Genomic DNA, 23772 nt, shown 5'->3' with positions numbered 1-23772 from the left:
TTCTAACCCAGAATTTCATATCCAGCCAAACTAAACTTTATAAGTGAAAGAGAAATAAAATCCTTTACAGACAAACAAATGCTGAGAGATTTTGTCACCACCAGGCCTACCTTACAAGAGCTCCTGAAGGAAGCACTAAATATGAAAAGGAAAAACCAGTACCAGCCACTGCAAAAACATACCAAATTGTAAAGACCATCGACACTATGAAGAAACTGCATCAACTAATGGGCAAAATAATCATCTAGAATCAGAATGACAGGATCAAATTCACACATTACAATATTAACCTTAAATGTAAATGGGCTAAATGCCCCAATTAAAGGACACAGACTGGCAAATTGGATAAAGAGTCAAGACCCATTGGTGTGCTGCATTCAGGAGACCCATCTCACATGCAAAACACACATAGACTCAAAATAAAGGGATGGAGGAAGATCTACCAAGCAAATGGAAAGCAAAAAAAAGCAGGGGTTGAAATCCTGGTCTCTTATAAAACAGACTTTAAACCAACAAAGATCAAAAGAGAGAAAGAAGGCCATTACATAATGGTATAGGGATCAATTCAACAAGAAGAGCTAACTCCTAAATATATATGCACCCAATACATGAGCACCTAGATTCATAAAGCAAGTTCTTAGAGACATACAAAGAGACTTAGACTCCCACACAAGAATAATAATGGCAGACTTTAACACTCCACTGTCAATATTAGACAGATCAATAAGACAGAAACTTAACAAAGATATCTAGGACTTGAACTCAGCTCTGGACCAAGCAGACATAATAGACATCTACAGAACTCTCCACCCCATATCAAAAGAATATCCATTCTTCTCAGCACATCACACTTATTCTAAAATTGACCACATAATTGGAAATAAAACACTCCTCAGCAAATATAAAAGAACAGAAATCACAACAAACTGTCTCTCAGACCACAGCGCAATCAAACTAGAACTCAAGATTGAGAAACTCACTCAAAATTGCACAACTACATGTAAACAGGAGCAGGAAACAACCTGCTCCTGAATGACTACTGGGTAAATAATGAAATGAAGGCAGAAATAAAGATGTTCTTTGAAACCAATCAGAACAAAGACACAACGTACCAGAATCTCTGGGATGCATTTAAAGCAGTGTGTAGAGGGAAATTTATAGAACTAAATGGCCACAAGAGAAAGCAGGAAAGATCTAAAATCGACACCCTAACATCACAATTAAAACAACTAGAGAAGCAACAGCAAACAAATTCAAAAGCTAGCAGAAGACAAGAAATAACTAAGATCAGAGCAGAACTGAAGGAGACAGAGAAACAAAAAACCCTTCAAAAAAATCAGTGAATCCAGGCGCTGGTTTTTTGAAAAAATCAACAAAACAGACCGTTAGTAAAACTAATAAAGAAGAAAAGAGAGAAGAATCAAATAGATGCAATAAAAAATGATAAAGGGGATCTCACCACTGATCCCACAGAAATACAGCTACCATCAGGGTATACTATAAACACCTCTATGCAAATAAACTAGAAAATCTAGAAGAAATGGATACATTCCTGGACACATACATCCTCCCAAGACTAAACCAGGAAGAAGTTGAATCTCTGAATAGACCAATAACAGGTTCTGAAATTGAGGCAGTAATTAATAGCTTACCAGTCAAAAAAAGTCCAGGACCAGACGAATTCACAGCTGAATCCCACCAGAGGTACAAAGAGGAGCTGGTACCATTCCTTCTGAAACTATTCCAATCAATAAAAAAAACGGGAATCCTCCCTAACTCATTTTATGAGGCCAGCATCATCCTGATATCAAAGCCTGGCAGAGACACAACAAAAAAAGAGAATTTTAGGCCAATATCCATGAACGAACATGGATTAGAAAATCCTGAATAAAATACTGGTGAACTGAATCCAGCAGCACATCAAAAAGCTTATCCACTACAATCAAGTTGTCTTCATCCCTGGGATGCAAGGCTGGTTCAACATATGCAAATCAGTAAACATAATGCATCACATAAACAGAACCAATGACAAAACCACATGATTATCTCAATAGATGCAGAAAAGACCTTTGACAAAATTCAACAGCCTTTCATGCAAAAAACTCTCAATAAACTAGGTATTGATGGAACGTATCTCATAATAATAAGAGCTATTTATGACAAACCCACAGCCAATATCATACTGAATGTGCAAACACTGGAAGTATTCCCTTTGAAAACCAGCACAAGACAGGGATGCCCTCTCTCACCACTCCTATTCAACATAGTGTTGGAAGTTCTGGCCAGGACAATCAGGCAGGAGAAAGAAATAAGCATATCCAATTAGGAAAAGAGGAAGTCAAATTGTCTCTGTTGGCAAATGACATGATTGTATATTTAGAAAACCCCATCGCCTCAGCCCAAAATCTTCTTAAGCTGATAAGTAACTTCAGCAAAGTCTCAGGATGCAAAATCAATGTGCAAAAATCACAAGCATTCCTATACACCAATAACAAACGCAGAGCCAAATCATGAATGAACTCCCATCACAATTGCTTCAAAGAGAATAAAATACCTAGGAATCCAACTGACAAGGCATGTGAAGGACCTCTTCAAGGAGAACTACAGACCACTGCTCAGTGAAATAAAAGAGGACACAAACAACTGGAAGAACATTCCATGCTCATGGTTAAGAAGAATCAATATCATAAAAATGGCCATGCTGCCCAAGGTAATTTATAGATTCAATGCTATTCCCTTTAAATACCACTGACTTTCTTCACAGAATTGGAAAAAACTACTTTAAATTTCATATGGAACCAAAAAAGAGCCTGCATAGCCAAGACAATCCTAAGCAAGAAGAACAAAGCTGGAGGCATCACACTACCTGATTTCAAACTAGACTACAAGGCTACAGTAACCAAAGCAGCATGGTACTGGTACCAAAAACAGAGATATAGACCAATGGAACAGAACAGAGGCCTCAGAAATAACACCACACCTCTACAACCATCTGCTCTTTGACAAAGCTGACAAAAACAAGAAATGGGGAAAGGATTCCCTATTTAATAAGTGGTGCTGGGAAAACTGGCTAGCCATATGTAGAAAGCTGAAACTGGATCCCTTCCTTACACCTTATACAAAAATTAACTCAAGATGGGTTAAAGACTTAAACGTTAGACCTAAAACCATAAAAAGCCTAGAAGAAAACCTAGGCAATACCATTCAGGACATAGGCATGGGGAAACACTTCATGACTAAAACACCAAAAGCAATGGCAACAAAAGCCAAAATTGACACATGGGATCTAATTAAACTAAAGAGCTTCTGCACAGCAAAAGAAATTATCATCAGAGTGAACAGGCAACCTACAGAATGGGAGAAAATTTGTGCAATCTATCCATCTGACAAAGGGCTAATATCCAGAATCTACAAGGAACTTAAATTTACAAGAAAAAAACAACCCCATCAAAAAGTGTGTGAAGGATATGAATAGACACTTCTCAAAAGAAGACATTTATTCAGCCAACAGACATATGAAAAAATGGTCATCATCACTGGTCATCAGAGAAATGCAAATCAAAATCACAATGAGATACCATCTCATGCCAGTTAGAATGGTGATCACTAAAAAGTCAGGAAACAACAGATGCTGGAGAGAATGTGGAGAAATAGGAATGCTTTTACACTGTTGGTGGGAGTGTACATTAGTTCAACCACTGTGGAAGTCAGTGTGGTGATTCCTCAAGGATCTAGAACTAGAAATACCATTTGACCCAGCAATCCCATTACTGGGTATATACCCAAAGGATTATAAATCATTCTACTATAAAGACACATGCACATGTATGTTTATTGCGGCACTATTCACAATAGCAAAGACTTGGAACCAACTCAAATGTCCATCAATAATAGACTGGATAAAGAAAATGTGGCACATATACACCATGGAATATTATGCAGCCATAAAAAAGGATGAGGTCATGTCCTTTGTAGGGACATGGATGAAGCTGGAAACCATCATTCTCAGCAAAATACCACAAAAACAGAAAACCAAACACCACATGTTCTCACTCATAAGTGGGAGTTCAACAATGAGAACACATGGACACACAGAGTGGAACATCACACACCAAGGCCTGTTGGGGGTGGAGGTCTGGGGGAGGAATAGCATCAGGAGAAATACCTAATGTAAATGACGAGTTGATGGGTGCAACAAACCAACATGGCTCATGTATATCTATGTAACAAACCTGCACATTGTGCACATGTACCTTAGAACTTAAAGTATAAAAATTAAAAAAAGAAAAAAGAAACCTATCAAGACTTTTAATTACTATAATTATCATACACAAGTATAAAACAGCTATGTTTACTTTGCTTAAAGCAGTAACAGATAAACTTGAAAATGTCTGCAGGAAATAGAAAATTTAAGACAGAGCAGATTTGAAAAAGAATATATCCAACTTTTAGAAATAAAATATATAATTTTTAAATGTACACAATGAACAATCAAATATATAGAAATTAAATATATATAATTTCTTTTGAAAAAGAGTTTTGCTCTGTCGCCTAGGCTGGAGAACAGTGGCACAATCTTAACTCACTGCAACTTCCACCTACTGGGCTCAAGCCATCCTCCCACCTCAGCCTCTCATGTAGTTGGGATCACAGGCATGCGTCACCATGCCCAGCTAATTTTTGTATTTTTTGTAGAGACTGGGTTTCACCATGTTGCCCAGGCTGGTCTGAAGCTCCTGGGCTCAAGCAATCCACCTGCCTCAGCCTCCCAAAGTGCTGAGATTACAGGATGAACCAACGCACCTGACCTAAGATATGTAATTTTATATATAAAATAAAAAATACAAGAAAATATTTAAAACAAAAACTCAATGGATAGGTAGAAAAGTAAATTAGACATACATGAAGAGATGAAAAGAAATCACATGGAATGAAGCATAAACAGATATAAAGATGAAAAATATCAAGGAAATGCTAAAGAGACATGGAAGATAGAGTGAAAACATATAATATTTACTTGTAATTCTAGAATGAGAGAAAAGAGAGAATGGGGTAGATGCAGTATTTTACAAGATTATGGCTAAGAATTTTTCAGAATTGATGAAAGGCGCTAATCTACAAATTCAATAAACAATGAATTTCAAGAAAGATGAATAAAAAGAAATCCATATCACAACACATGATTAGTAGAACTAAGTAACACTAAAAAAAATTCAGCTCACTTTCAAAAGCAAAAGGCAGTTAGATAGAAAGCTGGCTTCCTAACAGCAATGAGAGTCAGAGGACAGGGGATTGGCATTGTGGTTGGAAAGAAAGTAACTCCCAACCTAGACTTCTGCATCCAGATAAAATATCTTTTAAGATTGAAGCCCAAATAAAAACATTTTCAGACAAATGAATAAGTAAGCAAGCAAAGAAACAAAAATTGAGTTTGCACAACATGGCACATGTATACATATGTAACAAACCTGCACGTTGTGCACATGTACCCTAGAACTTAAAGTAAAAATATATATATATATATATATATATATAGCAAAAAAAAAGATACTATCTTAAATAAGCTCCTAATATAACTCAGTAATCACTATAAAAAATTGAGTTTGTCACTAAGAGAACTTCAACAAAAGAAATTCTAAAAGATATATTTCAGGCCAAAGGAAAATGATATAAGGTCTGAGATGAAAGATACATCAAAGAGTAAAGAAAATAGTAAATATGTGAGTAAATCTGAAAGAAAGAAAAAGAAAAATGGTAGAAATTGGTATTCTTTGGAGTTAAAAAATGTAGAATTACATGACAAACATAATTCAAGAGAAGAGTAAATGGAATAAAATAATTTAAGGTCTTTGGGAAAAGACTGTAAGTATTGATTAGCTTTATACTTTGATAAGCTAAGTTTGCATGTTGTAATTCCTAAGGTAAAATCAAAAGAAATAGCATTTGACTTTCAAACCTAGGAGAAAAACCAACAACAAATAATAAAAGTAACAGAAAAAGAAAAGGAGAAGAAACATTGAAAATAGACAAATAGAACAGGACAAATAGAAAATATGAAATAAGATAATAAACATAAACACAAATATATTTTAATTATTACATTATTAATGGACTAAATGTTCCAGTTAGAGGACAAAGATTGTCAAACTGGACAATAAAACAAAGCCCAACTATAGGTTTACAAAATAAACATCGAAGACATAAAGATATAGAAAGATTGAAAAAAGAGTAGTGGGACCTCTCACAAACACTAACTAAAATAAAGCTAATGTAGTATAGTCATAATAATTAGATTTTAGGACAAAAAGCATTAGTAGTGATGTAAAGAAACTTTTATGATGAAATCAGGAAGACGTAAGATTGAATTTGTGCCTAATAACATGACCTCAAAATAAATTAAAATGGACAGAACTAAAAGGAGAAATAAACACATTGACAGTCATAGAGGGAGAGTTTATTTGATGTGTGTGTGTGTGTGTTTGCAGAACAATTGTTGCCTAGAGATGGAGATTTTAACATCTCTCTTTCAGTAATTGATAGAACAAGGGGAAAAATCAGTACAGATATAGATGATTCAAACAGTATAATTAATATATCTAACATATGCACAAAAAATACTCTGACCATAATGTAATTTAGGTACAAACATTCCCAAAGACATAACTAGAAAAAAACCCTTTCTGTTTAGAAATTAAGAAACACATTTTAAAATAATTCATGCATCAAAGAAACCACATGAAAATTATAAAACATTTTGAACTGAATGAAAATAAACATTAACATACAAGTTTGGTCTCAGGAAGAAATTTAGACAGAAGATAGACTTTGGATTAAACAGCCTATAAGTGGTGACTGTAGATAAGCAGATGAATTCAACCAGTGAGTACATGTAGAAAAAGGCCAATTCTAGAACATTAAAATCTTTTACTTCTTTAAAATTGATGCATAATAGATGTACTTTTTTTGGGCAACATGTGGCAATTTAATACATTCATATATTTTGTAAAGATCAAATCAATATAATTGGGATATCCATCACCTTAAATATTTGTCTTTTCTTTATGCTAGAACAATTTCAATTCTCTTCTAGCTGTTTTGAAATATACAATGGATTACTATAAACTATAGTCACTCTGCTGATCTGTCTAACACTAGGTCTTATTTCTTCTATCAAGCTGTATATTTGCACCCATTAACCAACTTCTGTTCATCCTCCTTCCCCCTTTCCCCTCTCAGCCTCTGGTAACCACCAATCTATTCTCCATTTTCATGAGATCCACTTTTTAAGCTATTACATATGGATGAGATATTTGCCTTTCTGTGCTTGGGTTATTTTACTGAACATAATGGCCTTCAATTCCATCCATGTTGCTGCAAATGACATCATTTCATTCTTTTTTTATAGCTGAATAGTAGTCCATTATGTATATGTACCACATTTTCTTTATCCATTCATCCATTGCTGGGCCCTTAGGTTGATTCCATATTTTGGCTATTGTGAATAGTGCTGCAATAAACATGGGAGTGCAGATGTCTTTTGGACACATTGATTTTTTTTTTTTTTTTGGCTATATACCAAGTAGTGGAATTGCTGGATCATATGGTAGTTGTATTTTCAGTTTTTTGAGGCACCTCCCACCAACAGTGTATGAGGGTTCCCCTTTCTCCAGATCCTTGCTGGCATCTGTTATTGCCTGTCTTTTAGATAAAAGCCATTTTAACCGGGGTGAGCTATCTCCTTATAGTTTTAATTTGCATTTCTCTAAGATTAGTGATGTTGAGCATGTTTTCATATACCTGTTAGCCATTTATAGGTCTTCTTTTGAGCAGTCTACTCAGATCTTTTGCCTTTTTTTTTTTTTGCTGAGATGTTTGAGCTCCTTATATAATCTGATTATTAATCCCTTGTCAGATGGGTAGTTTGCAATTTTTTTTTCCTATTCTGTGGATTGTCTCTTCACTTTGTTGTTTTTTGTTTTTGTTTTTCTCTATGGAAGCTTTTCAGCTTGATGTAATCCCATTTATCTATTTTTGTTTTGGTTGCCTGTGATTTTGAGGTCTTACCCCAAAAATCTTTGCCAAGATCAATTTTCTGGAGCATTTCTCCAATGTTTTCTTCTAGTATTTTCATAGTTTGTGGTCTTAAGTTTACGTCTTTAATCCATTTTTTTTCGTGGTATGGTGAGAAATTAGGTGTCTAGTTTCATTCTTCTGCATCTGTTGTCCAGTTTTCCCAGCACCATATATTGATGAGACTGCCCTTTTCCAATTGTATGTTCTTGGTGTCTTTGTGGAAAATGAGCTACTGTAAATGCATAGATTTATATCTGGGTTCTCTATTCTGTTCTATCAGTCTACTTGTCTGTTTTTATGTCAGTACTGATGGCAGTGGTGGCCTGTCTAGAGTGGCCACTGCCATAACACTGGCTGCAGTTGGGAAGGCATGGCTGGGACTGCATGCTCCATGGAGCTGCAGGAGCTGGGAACAGGCAGAAGCCTCACTCCCTTGTGAGTTGACAGGGCAGGAGCTTCGTGCTCCCAGGGTACAGCTGCAGTTGCCCAGCCGTAGCTATGGACCCAGGCATCCCTGTGCTTTTGGGGGCTGGGAGCAGGCAGGAACCCTGCCCTCCCAGGTGCAGCTGCTGCCACCCAAACTGCAGCTGTGGACCTGGACATCCCTGTGCTCTTGGGGGCCCAGGAAAGTCCCCCTGCTCCTGCAAACTCAGAAATGCCTGCTTCTGCTGCCTGGCCTCTCCCTGCTCCTGGTGCCTGCTCAAATCTTGGAACAAAGTTAAGGCTGAGCCCAGGGGCTGTCATAACCCACCTGGGTATGTGCATGCTTGGGGCTGTGCTGACATGCTAGCTCCCTGCCACCTTGGCCACCTCTGGACTTTGGGCCAGAGCATGGGAGGGAGGCTGAGGGGGAGGTGAGGGCAGCTCAGTACTGACTTGCAGGGTCCCCCCTGGCATGAAGAGCCTGGGTGCCATGAACAGTGGCAGAAGGCAGACAGGATCTGGGGCAGAAAGGGGCAGGTCCCCAGTGAAGCCTCACTTTCAAGCTGGGGAAGGCCTGAAGCCTGGGGGTTGGGCTGCCAGTCCCACATACCAAAGTCGGAACTTATAGTGCTTTTTCCAGGTCCTCCCATGGCTGCCTATGGACCATTCAGCATGCACTTTCTCCTCTCTGAAGTCCATAAAAACCCCATACTCAGCCAGGCTCAGGGAGACGACAGGATGACTAGTCGCAGAGAGGAGCTCCTCACCCCAGGGTCTCTTCTCTGCTGAGAGCTGAAGAGACGTCAGGACAACCAGCTGTAGAAAGGAGCTACTGATACAGTTTGGCTGTGCCCCCACCCAAATCTCATCTTGAATTGTAGCTCTCATAATTCCCATATATTGTGGGAGGGACCCAGTGGGAGATAATTGAATCATGGGGGTGGTTTCCCCCATACTGTTTTCATGGTAGTGAATAAGTCTGATGAGATCTGATGGTTTTATAAGGGGAAACCCCTTTCACTTGGCTCTCATTCTGTCTTGCCACCACCATGTAAGAGGTGTCTTTCACCTTCCACCATGATTGTGAGGCCTCCCCAGCCACATGGAACTGTAAGTCCATTAAACCTATTTTTCTTTATAAATTACCCAGTCTTGGGTATGTCTTTATCAGTAATGTGAGAACACATGAATACAGTAAGTTGGTACTGGGAGTGGGGCGCTGCTGTAATGATACCCCAAAATGTGGAAGCGACTTTGGAACTGGGTAACGGCAGAGGTTGGAACAGTTTGGAAGGCTCAGAAGAAGACAGGAAAATGTGGGAAAGTTTGGAACCTCCTAGAGACTTGTTGAATGGCTTTGCCCAAAATGCTGATAATGATATAGACAATGAAATCCAGGCTGAGGTGGTCTCAAATGGAGATGAGGAACTTGTTGGCAATTGGAGTAGAGGTGACTCTTGCTGTGTTTTAGCAAAGAGATTGGCAGCATTTTGCCCCTGCCCTAGAGATTTCTGGAACTTTGAACTTGAGAGAGATGATCTAGGGTATCTGGAAGAATAAATTTCTAAGCAGCAAAGCACTCAAGAGGTGATTTGGGTGCTGTTAAAAGCATTCAGTTTTAAAAGAGAAACAAAGCATAAAAGTTCAGAAAATTTGCAGCCTGACCATGCAACAGAAAAGAAAAACCCATTTTCCGAGGATAAAGTCAAGCTGGCTCCAGAAATTTTCATAAGTAACAAGGAGCCCAATGTTACTCCCCAAGACAATGGGAAAAATGTCTCTAAGGCATGTCAGAGGTCTTCACGGCAGCCCCTCCCATCACAGGCTCGGAGGCCTAGGAGGAAAAAACAATGGTTTTGTGGACAGGACCCAGGGTACCCCTGCTGTGTGCAGCCTAGGAACTTAGTGCCCTGTGTTCCAGCTACTCTGGCCATGACTAAAAGGGATGAAGGTACAGCTTGGGCCATGGCTTCAGACAGTGCAAACCCCAAGCCTTGGCAGCTTCCATGTGGTGTTGAACCTGTGGGTGCACAGAAGTCATAATCATGGTTTGAGAACTTCCACTTAGATTTCAGAGGATGTATGGAAATGCTTGGATGTCCAGGCCAGGGGTGTGCTGCAGGGTGGAGCCCTAATGGGGAACCTCTGCTAGGGCAGTGCAGAAGGGAAAGATGGGGTTGAAGCCCCCACACAGAGTCTTCACTGGGGCACTGCCTAGTGGAACTGTGAGAAGAGGGCTACCATCCTCCAGACCCCAGAATGGTAGATCCACCAACAGCTTGCACTGTGTGCCTGGAAAAGCCACAGACACTCAACACAAGCCTGTGAAAGCAGCCAGGAGGGCTGCTGTACCCTGCAAAGCCACAGGGGTGGAGCTGCTTAAGACCATGGAACCCACCTCTTGTATCAGCATGACCTGAATATGAGACATGGAGTCAAAGGAGATCATTTTAGAGCTTTCAGATTTGACTGCCCCACTGAATTTTGGACTTGCATGGGGCCTGTAGCCCTTTGTCTTTGCCAATTTCTCCCATTTGGAATGGCTGTATTTACCCAATGCCTGTACTCTCATTGTATCTAGGAAGTAACATGCTTTGGGATTTTATAGGCTCATAGGTGGAAGGGACTTGCCTTGTCTCAGATGAGACTTTGGACTATGGACTTTTAGATTAATGCTGAAATGAGTTAAGACTGGGGGACTGTTGGGAAGGTATGATTGGTTTTGAAATGTGATAACATGAGATTTGGGAGGGGCCAGGTGTGGAATGATATGGTTTGGGTGGGGACACACCCAAATTTCATCTTGAATTGTATCTCCTAGAATTCCCACATATTGTGGGAGGGACTTGGTGGGAGATAATTAAATAATGGGGGCAGTTTCCCCCATACTATTCTCTCATGGTTTTATAAGGGAAAACCCCTTTCACTTGGCTCTCATTCTCTCTTGCTGCTGCCATGTAAGACATGCCTTTAGCCTTCCACCATGATTGTGAGGCCTCCCCAGCCATGTGGAACTGTGATTCCATTAAATCTCTTTTTCTGTATAAATTACCCAGTCTTGGGTATGTCTTTATCAGCAGTGTGAGAACAGACTAATATAGCTACCACTCCAGGATCTCCTCTCTGCTGAGAGCTGAGCAGATGTTGGGGCAACCAACTGCAGAGAGGAACTACCCATTACAGGGTCTCCTCTCTGCTGAGAGCTGAACACTCATCAGGACACCATGGCTGTGGAGAGAAGTTATCTACTGTGAGTCTCCTCTGGGCTGTTCTATCACTCAGTAAAGCTCCTATTCGCCTTGCCCACCCTCCACTTGTCTGTGTACCTTATTCTTCCTGGGTGCAGGACAAGAACTCAGGACCCACCAAATGGCGGGGATGAAAGAGCTCTAACATAAACAGGGCTGATACATGCCCCTTGCTCACCATATTGCAGGGACAAAAAAGAAAGAAAAGCTGCAGCCCTTTGGGGATCCCAGACCTAGTATCTCCTTAAGCCAGGGCTGTGACATCCTCTTTGGGGCTCTGCAGTTCCTGGCATCTCCAAGCTTCTGGGCCCCACCACATTCCCCAATGTCAGCTGTGGAAGTAGCTTGTGGGATGACTGGTTCAGCCACAGCCTTGCAGAGAGCTGGTGCTTGTGCTGGTTCCTGGAGCTGCCCATCCTGCTGCAGTTAGCATGCCTGGCTGTGCGCAGTGGCTGGACCTCATGCTCACTCGCTCACTCACACACCCCCTGCTGCTCCTTTCACCCTTGACAGGCATGGGATCCAAGCTGGTAGCATGAACCAAGTGCAGTCTGCCAAGCTGAAAGGGCCCAGTGTTCCTGAGAAAAACTCTGGCAAAGGCACCATTGGCCACAGAGGTTTCTGGTTGGTGAAGCAACACCCCAAGGATCCCATAAGAGTACCATGCTGATTTCGCTACTATAGCTTTGCAGTAAATTTTGAAGTCAGGAAGTGTGATGAGCTGAAAGGTTTTTTTGTTGTTGTTGTTCAGGATTGCTTTGGCTATTTGGGGTCTTCCATGGTTCCATATAAACTTTAGGATTTTTTTTCTATTTCTTTGAAGAATGTCATTGGTATTTTGATAGGGATTGTATTGAATCTGTAAATTGCATTGGGTGGTACTGTCAGTTTAACAACATTAATTCTTCCAACCCATAAGCATGGAATAGCTTTCCTTTTTTTGTGGTCTCTTCAATTTTTTTCATCAATGTTTTATAGTTTTCCTTGCATGGATTGTTAGCTTCTTTGTTTAAATTGATTCCTAGATATTTTCTATTCTTTGTAGCTATTGTAAAAGAGATTGCTTTCTTGATTCCTATTTCAGATTGTTTGCTCGTGGCATATATAAATCCTATTGATTTTTGTATGTTGACTTTGTATCTTGCAACTTTACTGAATGTTTATCAGTTCTAGTAGTTTTTTTTTTTTTAAGTCTTTAGGTTTTATTTCTTTCTCTTGCGTTAGTGTTGTGGTCAGGACTTCCAGTACTATGTTGAGTGGAAATGGTGAAAATGGGCATCCTCTTCTTGTTACAGACTTCAGAGGAAAGGCCTTTAATTTTTCCCCTTTTAGTACAATGTTAGCTGTGGGTTTGTCATATGTGGCCTTTATTTTGAGGTATGTTCCTTCTATACTCAGTTTGATGAGGATTTTTTTATATAAAGGACATGAATTTTATCAAATGCTTTTTGGCATCTATTGAAATAATCACAGTTTTTGTTCTTGGTTCTATTAATGTGATATGTCATGTTTATTGATTTGTGTATATTGAGCCATCCTTGAATCACTGTGATAAATTCTACTTGATTTAAATGTGTTCTTAAATCAGGTTTGCTAGTATTTTGTTGAGGATTTTTGCATCTATGTTCATCAGTGATATTGGCCTGGAGTTTTATCTTTGTGTCCTTATCTGGTTTGGTATCAGCATAACACTGGCCTTGTAGAATGAATTTGGAAGTATTCCCTCTTCTTCAATTTTTATTTTTTGAAGAGTTTGAGTAGTATTTGTAGTTGTTCTTTTTAAAATGCTTGGTAGAATTCAGCAATGAAGCTCTTGGTTCTGGGCTTTTCTTTGATGGTAGACTTTTTATTACAGCTTTGATCTCATTACTTTTTATTGGTTTGTTGAGGTTTTCTATATTTTTCATGATTCAGTCCTGGTAGGTTGTATATGTCCAGGAATTTACCCATTTCTTCTTGGTTTTCCAGTTTGTTGGTGTGTAGTTGTTCATAATAGTCTGATTCTCTGTATTTCTGTGGTCTCTGTTGCCTTCTGTTTCTAATATTATTTGTCTGGTTCTTCTTTCTCTCTCTTTTTTGTTGTTAGTGATATGGTATGGATCTGTGTCCCCACCAAATCTCATGTTGAATTGTAATCTCCAGTATTGGAGGTAGGGACTGGTGGGAGGTGATTGGATCATGGGGGTGGATCTTTCATGAGTAGTTTACCACCATCCGCTTGGTGCTGTTCTCGTGATGGTGAGTTATCATGAGATCTGGTTGTTTAAAAGTGTGTAGCACTCCTGCCCCCTACTCTTGCTCCTGCTCCCACCATGTTTGCCTTCTGCCTTAAGCAAAAGCTCCCTGAGGCCTCCCCAGAAGCAGATGCTGTCATGCTTCCTGTAAAGTCTGAGAACGGTGGGCCAATTAAGCCTCTTTTCTTACAGATTACCCAGGCTCACATATTTCTTTATAGCAGTGTGAGAATGGACTAATACAATTAGTCTAGCTAAAGGTTTGTTGGTTTTGTTTCTTTTCAAAAAACCATTTTTTTAATTGATCTTTTGGGCTTTCTTTAAGTCTCAATTTCATTTATTTCTGCTCTGATCTTTATTCTTTCCTTCTACTAATTTTAGGTTTGTTCTTGCTTTCCTAGTTCCTTTAGGTACATCATTAAGTCATTTATTTGAGTCTTTTGACTTTTTTTCATACAGGTGTTTATTGCTATAAACTTCTTAGTACTGCTTTTGCTATGTCCCATAGATTTTCATATATTGTATACCCACTTTCATTTGTATACCCACCATCACTTTAAGTTTCTTTTTTTTTGAGACAGAGTCTCACTCTATTGCCCAGGCTGGAGTGCAATGGCGTGATCTCAGCTCGCTGCAACCTCTGCCTCCCGGGTTCAAGCAATTCTCCTGCCTCAGCCTCCTGAGTAGCTGGGATTATAGGCATGCGCCACCACACCTGGCTAATTTTTGTATTTTCAATAGAGACAAGGTTTGACCATGTTGGCCAGGCTGGTCTTGAACTCCTGACCTCGTGATCTGCCCACCTTGGTCTCCCAAAGTGCTGGGATTACAGGCATGAGCCACCGTGCCTGGCCTAAAATTTCTTTCTTAATTTCTTTATTGACCTGTCGGTTGTTCAGGAGAATGTTTAATTTCCATGGAAATTAATTTTGTAAAGTTTCTGAGGTTCCTCTTGATATTGATTTCTTGTTTAATTCCATTGTGGTGAGAAAAGATACTTAATATGGTTTTTACCTTTTTTTGAATTTGTTCAGACTTGTTTGGTGGCTTAAGACATGGTCTATTCTTGAGAGTGTTTTATGTGATGTTGAAAAGTATGTGTATTCTGCAGCACCTGGGTGAAATGTTCAGTATGTGTCAGATAGGCCTTATTAGGTGTTTTCCGTCTAGATGATCTGTTCATTCCTGAGAATGGGGTATTAAAGTCCTCTACTATTATTTTTAGAGACAGTGTCTCACTCCGTTGCCTAGGCTGGAGTGCAGTGGTGTGGTAGCTCACAGTAACCGTGAACTCCAGTGGTAGCTCACTGTAACCATGAACTCCTGGGCTCAAGTGATCCTCCTACCTAAGCCTCCCAAGAAGCTGGGGCTACAGGTGCACACCACCATGGCCAGCTAACTTTTACAATTTTTTCTGGAGATGGGATCTTTTTTGGAGATGGGGTTTTGGAGATGGGGTTGACCAGGCTGGTCATGAACTCCTGGCTTCAGGTGATCCTCTACTTCAGCCTCCCAAAGCACTGAGATTGTAGGCATAAGCCACTGTGCCCAGCCCCTTACTATTATTGCATTACAGTTTATCTTTCCTTTAGCTCTATTAATGTTTGCTTTATATACTTGAAAGTTCTGATGTTGGGTGCATAGATATTTTTAAAGGTTATATCCTCTTGCTGAATTGACCTATTCATCATTATGTAGTGATTTTTTTTGGTCTCTTTTAACGTTCCTTGATTTGTCTTCTATTTTATCTAAGTATAGCTACTCTTGTTCTTTTTTTGGCTTTCAGTTGCATGGAATATCTTTTTCCACCCATTCACTTTTAATCTACATATGTCTTTATAGGTGAAGTGGGTTTCCTGTAGTTAGCCCTTGTTTCTCTATCCATTCAGACACTCTGTAAGAGGCACCATCATTGGGCTGGGCATGGCAGCTCAACCCTGTAATCCCGGCATGTTGGGAGGTTGAGGTGGGAGGATTACTTGAGCCCAGTAGTTCGAGAGCAGCCTGGACAACACAGGGAGACTCTGTCTTCAACAAAATATTTAAAAAATTGGCCAGGAAAGGTGGCTCATGCCTGTAATTTCAGCATTTTGGGTGGCCAAGGCAGGCAGATTACTTGAGCTCAGGAGTTCGAGACCAGCCTGGGCAACACAGCGAGACTCTGTCTCTACAAATAATAATAAATAAAATTAGCTGGGCATGGTGGTGCACACTTGTAGTCCCAGCTACTCAAGAGACTGAGGTGGGAGGATTGCTTGAGCCCAGGAGGTGGAGGTTGCAGTAAGCCAGGACTGTGCCACTGCACTCCAGCCTGGGTAACAGAGTGAGATCCTGCCAAAACAAAAAACAAAAAACAAAACAAAAAAAGGCACTATCTTTTTAAAACAGGCAAATAAGGAGGCACAAAAGGACAATAAGGAGGGATGATAAGAAAGTACCTCTGAGGCCTGGGTGAGAGGGGATCCTGTCACAGCCCTCTACGTTTCAGGGAGACTAAGGCTTTGGAATGCCTTCCTCAAGTTTCCTTCTAAATTCTCCTCTAGCGCCTGGTAGAAGTCCACCCTGAGCCTGGACCCGGTCCCACGTGGGAGCTAGTTGCCAGAAGTGCCTCCCTTGAAATTTTCTAAGTCTCACTTTTGTGCTTGTGACAGTGCCATTTATCCCATTTGAGGTATTCTCCAACCCTCTACATCATGTTTGGTGTGTACCAAATGTCCTGAGGAGCTTGGGACTTGCGCCTATGAAATCAAACCTGGGTCATTCCCATTGGCTGAGGCAATAGTGCTTTCATAAGATAGTACAAGATTGGGCTGCCAGAATGGTGCTGACATATTTTTAGGTGACTCTCAAATTCATTTAGGTGACACTCACAAGTTCAGGGTTGTGGCTACCAAAGGTCACCACTGGTCCTTGGGATTGAGTTCTGTGTGTAGGCCTGTGCATTGGCTCTCCCTGGTCTGTGAGGGTAGTGGCAGCTGTTATTTACCCTGTCTGCCTCCAGCCACTGACACCAGGAAGGTCACCCTTCCCCCTTCTGCAGGCCATGCCTATCTCCTCTGAGGCCTTTTAAGACTGTTGGTCCACAATGCCAGTGGGCACTTCCAATCAATGTCCTCTCATTTCCAGTTGATAGTGACACTGTGATTTCCAGATTAGGCGTTAAGCCATGCTGATGGAGGAATAGATATTCTTTGCACAAATGGAACCGCTCTTGTTGCTCCAACCACAGAGCAAGGATAGGCTCTTGCCTATCCTTCCAGGGTGCAGCCAACATTGAAAGAGATCACAGTATAGGAGTGCAGTAATTGCAGCCTAAAATGTTCAAAAGACTGCATGGTTGGGAAGCAATATTTAGTACAAATGGTAAATAGGACCAAAAAATGGATTATTATTTATTTTCCTGCACACTCTGGGTAGGACTTGCTTTTCGGTAATCACCAGCAAAGTACAGTAACAACCTTTGAGAGATCACTGGAAACCAGTATTCACAGTAGCACAACGGATGCTGCATCATAGAGGAACTAGCATTAAACAAATGACATTAGGTAACTGCTGAGGCAAGATCTATATAGCTCAACAAAATCAGTTTCTGAAGTCATGACATTGTAAATACTAACAGCATCGTTACTCTTTTATCACAGAGGGAGGTATGAAATTAGCCAGGAATAGTACATCTGACAAAAAGAACACAGACTATTTCCTAGTCCCAAAGACTAGGAAACAGTCTAGAAAGAATTAAGAATCTTTGTATGAAATGATTGGACAATAAATATGCACCAGTTTTTTTTGAGACAGGGTCGCCCAGGCTGGAATGCAATGGCCCAATCTCAGTTCACTGCAAGCTGCACCTCTTGGGTGCACCTTAGCCTCCCAAGTAGCTGGGACTACAGGCGTGTGCCACCACACCTGGCTAATTTTTTGTAGAGATGAGGTTTTGCCATGTTGCCCAGGCTGGTCTTGAATTCCTAGACTCAAGCAAGCCTGCTGCCTCAGCCTCCCAAAGTGCTGGGATTACAGGCATAAGCTACCAGACTTGGCTTGTTTTTCTTTCCATAGGAAAAATAAAAATTCTTGAGTCTGTAGTGATAGAAGGAAAAGCAAACTAATTTACCACCACTGACTCTTTACTCTTAAAAAGGAAAAATAAAGTATATTTAACATCGAGATCCGGTGGGCAACATTTTAACCAAGCAATCTAACTTAGCATTACTAATAGTGGAACAACTTGATATTGTGTCTCCTCATGTGTTACAACATAAAGTACACAACATGAGTCATGAAATATCCCTGCCAAAACCTGAATCACATCTAGTCTTTAGGCCTAATTTTCAGGAAATGTGGGGACTGGGGTGGGGTAGAGAAACAATGTACTGATAGTATAAGGAAGCAAACATACCAGTCGAGAATGTGGGACATTCTACAGAACAGTGGTTTGATGTTTTTTTTTCCATAAAGTTACTATTATGTGAAATAAGAGGTGAGGTTCTAGAAAAAGAGACAAGCAAACACTATGGATGAACCTTGATGAAATTCTGGTTAAATAACAATTATAATTTGGGGACAAGTAGAAAAATTTGATTATGGGCTGAATATTAGATATTGGGGATTACTGTTATCTTTCCTTGGTGTGATAATGATACTGTGGCTATGTAGAGAGAAGCCTTTAAGAAAATTTGCACTGAAGAATTTAGGGGTGAAATGTCCTGTCTGCAGCTTACCTTTAAATGGTTTAGCAAAGCAAAACTGTATCTATGTAGACACACAGAAACCAAACACACACACACAAAGGCAAAATGTTTAAAATGATTGAATCTAAATGGTATGTACGGATACCGTATCATTCCGTATCATTGTGCTATTCTTTCAACTTTTTTTTTTTTTTTGAGACAGAGCCTCACTCTGTCGCCCAGGCTGGAGTGCAGTGGCGAGATCTTGACTCACTGCAACCTCCGCCTCCCAGGTTCAAGTGATTCTCGTGTCTCAGCCTCCTGAGTAGCTGGGATTACAGGCATGCATCACCATGCCTGGCTAATTTTTGTATTTTTAGTAGAGACAGGGTTTCACCGTGTTGGCCAGGCTGATCTCGAACTACTGACCTTAGGTGATTTGCCCACCTCAGCCTCCCAAAGTGTTGGGATTACAGGCATGAGCCACTGCGTCTGGCCACTTTCAACTTTTCTGTTTGCAAATTTTCAAAATAAAAAATTGTGGAGAGGGAGAGACACAGTAGGGCAAGAAGGTGAAAATATAGGGGGAATATTTGGTATAAGACCTCAAAGATGGGTGTAATAGATCAATAGTCTAAATGGAAAGATTAGCACTTAGATGGTATTTTCTGAGACTAGAGGAAAGCAGCTGTGGGTGAGTACAGATAGACATGTGGGTAGGTATGGGTGTGAGAAGTTGAGAAAATATCAAGTGATCTCAATATTGTCCATGAAGTAGGAGGCAAGGAGAGTAGCAGTTGCTTTGTGGCATGAAGAAAGTGTTGTTTTGGAATGGTTGCTGTGGGGAATGGCAAAGAAAGCTGACCAGGGATATGTGAAAGATTTCACAGGGTGCAGCAGAGCTGCTGCTAAGACTTGAGTGTCTGAAAATTGCTTTTCATTTTTGTTCCTATTAGCACCCCAAGCTTACCTCCTATCATAGAACCTACCAGATTCTAATTACCTGATTATTCCAATAGCTCATGAGTTTGAGGGAAGGAGCTTGATTTTTATCTTCAGTTTCCAGCACTAAGCACGGCCTTTGGCATGTAGAGTAGGCATTCAGTGTATACGTATTAAATAAAATAGCAACAGTTTCACATACAACTTCTAAATAGCTTTTTTTCTTAAAACGTTTCTTCTTACCCTCAGCTCACTGATGAGTTAGCTGCTTTTCTTCCATGCTCCCATAGCAACGTAAATGTTTGTCATGCCCATTACAAACCCATATCATTGCATCTTCTGCACTGTATTGAAATTACCTGTTTATCTGTCTTATCCAGCAGACTAACATATTTTAAGATCAGTGATCTTGTAGCTTTCTATCCCAAACTCAGCACACTCATTGGCCTATAATATAGCTGGCATTTTCTGGTCTGAGCTGAACAATTAAAAAAGACTAAGTTTTGGTTTGCAAAGGCTTTATTTCTGGATGTATATGTGATTTTAACAAACATTAATGCTTTCAAAAACAATCTTAACAATATTATTAAAGTACAATAAACAGTATAAGATAAAGTGCTCAATTACCTAATCATAGTATTCTAGATAAAACCCTGGGGAAAACAATGGCTTTATATTTTAAAAGGCACAGTAGCACCCAGCAGAGTCCTCTTTTCAATTTGCTTCTCTCCAAGTGTTCAAAATGTAAAGAATGCTTTCCATACCCCCGAAGGCAAACATTTCCAAACATATTTAAAAGTTCAGGAATTGGGTTCAGGTGACTTTTTATGAAAACAATTCAGGTGACCAAGCACTTCGAGTTTCACACACTGAAGGTGGGCCTTTTTCTGAAAATGGAAGGCAACATTTGACTTCTGAACAAGAATCAGGTCCAAGAATAGGGTGCAGCTGAGGTGCTGCTAAGACTTGAATGTCTGGACATTTGGAAATCCAGCCTGAACTTTTACAGTTATATTTATGAGTTTTCTTTTTTGTAACAACTGCTGCAAGCATATTCTTTAATTTCTTCTTAATTAAACCTTTATTGGTTCCTTGTCTAATATGTTTCAGTTTCTTTCTTGGTAACTCTTGTTGATCAGGGAAATGATGGGCAGCAAGGCATTTCCCTAGACCTATGGCTTGGAATCCAAGCATATCTGAAGGAAATATTTTTTGTGTGGTAGGAGGGACCCATTCATCACTATCAGTTTCATGGCACTCAGCAAAAGGGTAGTGATTGAAAATGTCTGGTTGTGAAATACCAGATACAATAGGGCTTCTGATTTTCTGGCTAGGTGTTTTTATATTTTTTGGACAGCTTGGGCTGGCTTGCTGTTTGTCATTTTCAGGGAAAATCCTTATTTTTTCATAGCTACCATCAAGATCTGAATAAAATACAGGTTTTTTGAAAGCTCTGTTTATCCCATGAATTCTTGTTTGGTGGAACCCTGAAATTGGAGTTGACTGTGAACACGGAACAAAGTCTTGACTATTTTCAAAATTATATTCTGAATCTGATTGAAAATGAGGTGTTGGAGAGCATGTTCTTGAACGCCTAGAGTCAGATAGGCTTTGCAGGGATAATTTTTGTGAAGGCTGGATGAAGTCTTCAGAAAGTGATCTCAGTGAAAAATCAGACTCTGAAGGGTGACTTTCTGCCAAAGATGTTCCCCATTGTAACAAAATATCCTGTGATTTTTTGGTAATCTCAGTTGCAATGTCCATTTCTTTAGCAATATCATCAAAGAGATCAGCAGAGGCATCATAGCTACCTTCATAACCAATAGAATAGCTCTGTGTTACGTTGTTATTGATATGTCCCCAAGGCATTTCTTTCAATGTATTTGTACTTCTATTTGGACTATTGCAAAGAGTTTCTAAAGGATATGTAAGTTTCCTGCAAATTGTAAAACTGTCATCTTGGTTCTTGGACCACCTACAATATTGTTTATTTTCTAATTTGCAAAGATCAGAGACATCATTATACTTCCTATAACACAGAGTTGTCAACTTTTCATTCATTTCTGAAACTGATATTTCTCCACATCCATTCAAATATTTGTTATTTAGACTAGAATGGTCACTCTCCCTGCGTGGTGAGATTCTGATAGTCTTCTTAAGAGTAACTATTGTTTCTAAATCTTTTGAAGATGAAGACAGAGCTGACAGGTAAGGATTCGGTAAAAAATATTCTGACATACCTCTTCCATTATGATTTACAGAGACAGCCTCTACTTTGTTATCTGGTTGTGACTCCTTTTCAACACTAGGACTTAGATTTCCTTTACAGTTGAAAAGGAAGTCATCTTTGCTACAGTTTGCTTTGACTATTACTTGTGATGATCTTAAAGCTATAGGTGGTGTATGCAGGGCTCCAGTAGTTCTCTGGGGAGTCACAGATAACCTGCTGTGGTCTGCATGAAATTTATCAATGTCATTATCTACATGATGTTTCCTACTACTGACATCTGCCTGGGTTACAGCAATCTCACTTTCAAGAACTGCCAGAAACTTGTTCAGGCTTTCAGAGAATGGCAGATCATCCCAAATTTGAGGGTCACCATCCTGGGAACTGCTGGCTGTCTCTTCAAGTCTGAGTAACGAAGGTGGACAACATGCAGATCTCTTTTGAAGGCTATTCGGGGTATCTATACCATGATGCTGAAAACATGGTAGCTCATGCTGGGACCTATTTTTAATTTCCACTGCACTGTGGAAGGATTTTGTATTACTTGACTCAAGGGGCTCTCGCATTTCCAAAGAGAATAAATTAGAGTCATTAACTCCAATTTCATGATGACTGCTGTGAACTGCACTCAGCTCCTTAGCTTGTAAGCCAAGTTCTTTACCCAACTTTTCTGCTGTACTCTTTTTATCCATATATGAAACAAGGCTCCATGAATCCTGAATGGGATCATGGCAGCTACTGGAACCAGTGGCCTCTGCAATGGAGATGGACTTTCTGTTCTGCTGAAGAGTACCAAAGGCCTTACTTTGTTCTGAAGCTGAAAAATCATCATTATCTGTTAGTTGTGAAACAATGCAAGTGAATTCAAGTGACGGCTGCCAGAATTTTGAAAAAGTATCCTTGCTGCAGGACTTGAAAAAATCAGAAGTGCTGTCAGAAGTATATATGCTGCTGAGATCACTATTTGAGTGATCTAAAGCAAGTAAGTGATTGTTAGGTGCCTGAGAGTCACACTGAAGTTTCCTGAAATTAAAAGTCTGCAAAAGTTGATGGAAGTAGTCAATGACGGTAAAGCCTGCAATACCTGGGTCTGGTAGAACAATCTGGCAAGCCACTAGTGCTTTGGCTTTTCTTTTGTGGTCAGAGCATTGCTGTAAGAAGTTACTGGCATCTGAACCTTGTCCAGGTTGGTTTTCAAAATTCTGTGAAAGAAGCAAAGAAATTTAAGTAAGAATAAAATTGTCTTCCATTTACTTAAACATGAAACAGAAATTTAGCCAGGCACAGTGGCTCATGCCTGTAATCCCAGCACTTTGAGAGGCCGAGGCAGGCAGATCACTTGAGCCTCAAGAGTTTGAGACCAGACTGGGCAACATGGTAAAACCTCTCCTCTAAAAAAAATACCCCCACAAAAATTAGCTGGGCATGGTGGCGTGTGCCTGTAGTCTCAGCTACTCAGGAGGCTGGGGTGGGAGGATCACCAGAGCCTAGGGAGGTCAAGGCTGCAGTGAGCCATGATCTTGGTACTGCAGTCCAGCCTGGGTGACAGAGTGAGATTCTGTCTCAAAAATAAAATAAAATAAACAGATTTAAAAGGTTAAAACAGATACAACTATTACCTCCATCCCCCAATTCCAATTTCGATTCTGTTAGTTTTATAGGCAAAGTAGCATATGTAAGAGAATATAAACCTTAGAGTAAAGAGCTTGTTTAAACTGATTTGAAGAAATCCTAGTTCCCACATTTATTAATAGTGTTGAGACTTTGGACAATTTATTTAACCTGAGTCTTCTCCTTTATGAAATAAAAATAAAAATGCAGGATTACTGTTTAGTAATAAAATGGAAAACTGCACAGTGCTTAGAAAATAGTAGTGGCTCAATAAATGGCAACTATCATAGTTCTCATTAGCTAAGGAAAGAGAGGAGGGGAGGGGAGGGGAAAAAGGGGAGGAGGAA

At 39.9% G+C, this 23772-nt stretch overlaps 2 protein-coding genes across 4 annotated transcripts in view; one reads left to right on the top strand and one right to left on the bottom strand.

Annotated features, from left to right (window-relative positions):
- The window catches only part of PRCP (prolylcarboxypeptidase), a 147637-nt gene that overhangs the window by 17502 nt on the left and 106363 nt on the right, over positions 1-23772 (top strand). The window lies entirely within an intron of this gene.
- The window catches only part of DDIAS (DNA damage induced apoptosis suppressor), a 32960-nt gene continuing 29276 nt past the window's right edge, over positions 20089-23772 (bottom strand). For all 3 annotated transcript variants that reach the window (XM_019037235.4, XM_063693428.1, XM_055355557.1), the window contains one exon: positions 20089-23016. In XM_019037235.4, the coding sequence (XP_018892780.3) occupies positions 20413-23016 (2604 nt within the window). In that variant the 3' untranslated portion in view covers positions 20089-20412. The remainder of the gene's footprint in view (positions 23017-23772) is intronic.

This window comes from Gorilla gorilla, chromosome 9, assembly GCF_029281585.2.
Source record: "Gorilla gorilla gorilla isolate KB3781 chromosome 9, NHGRI_mGorGor1-v2.1_pri, whole genome shotgun sequence".
In the NCBI taxonomy this organism is placed as follows: domain Eukaryota; kingdom Metazoa; phylum Chordata; class Mammalia; order Primates; family Hominidae; genus Gorilla; species Gorilla gorilla.
Note: the sequence above shows the minus strand (reverse complement) of the source record. Positions and strands in the feature narration are given on the sequence as shown.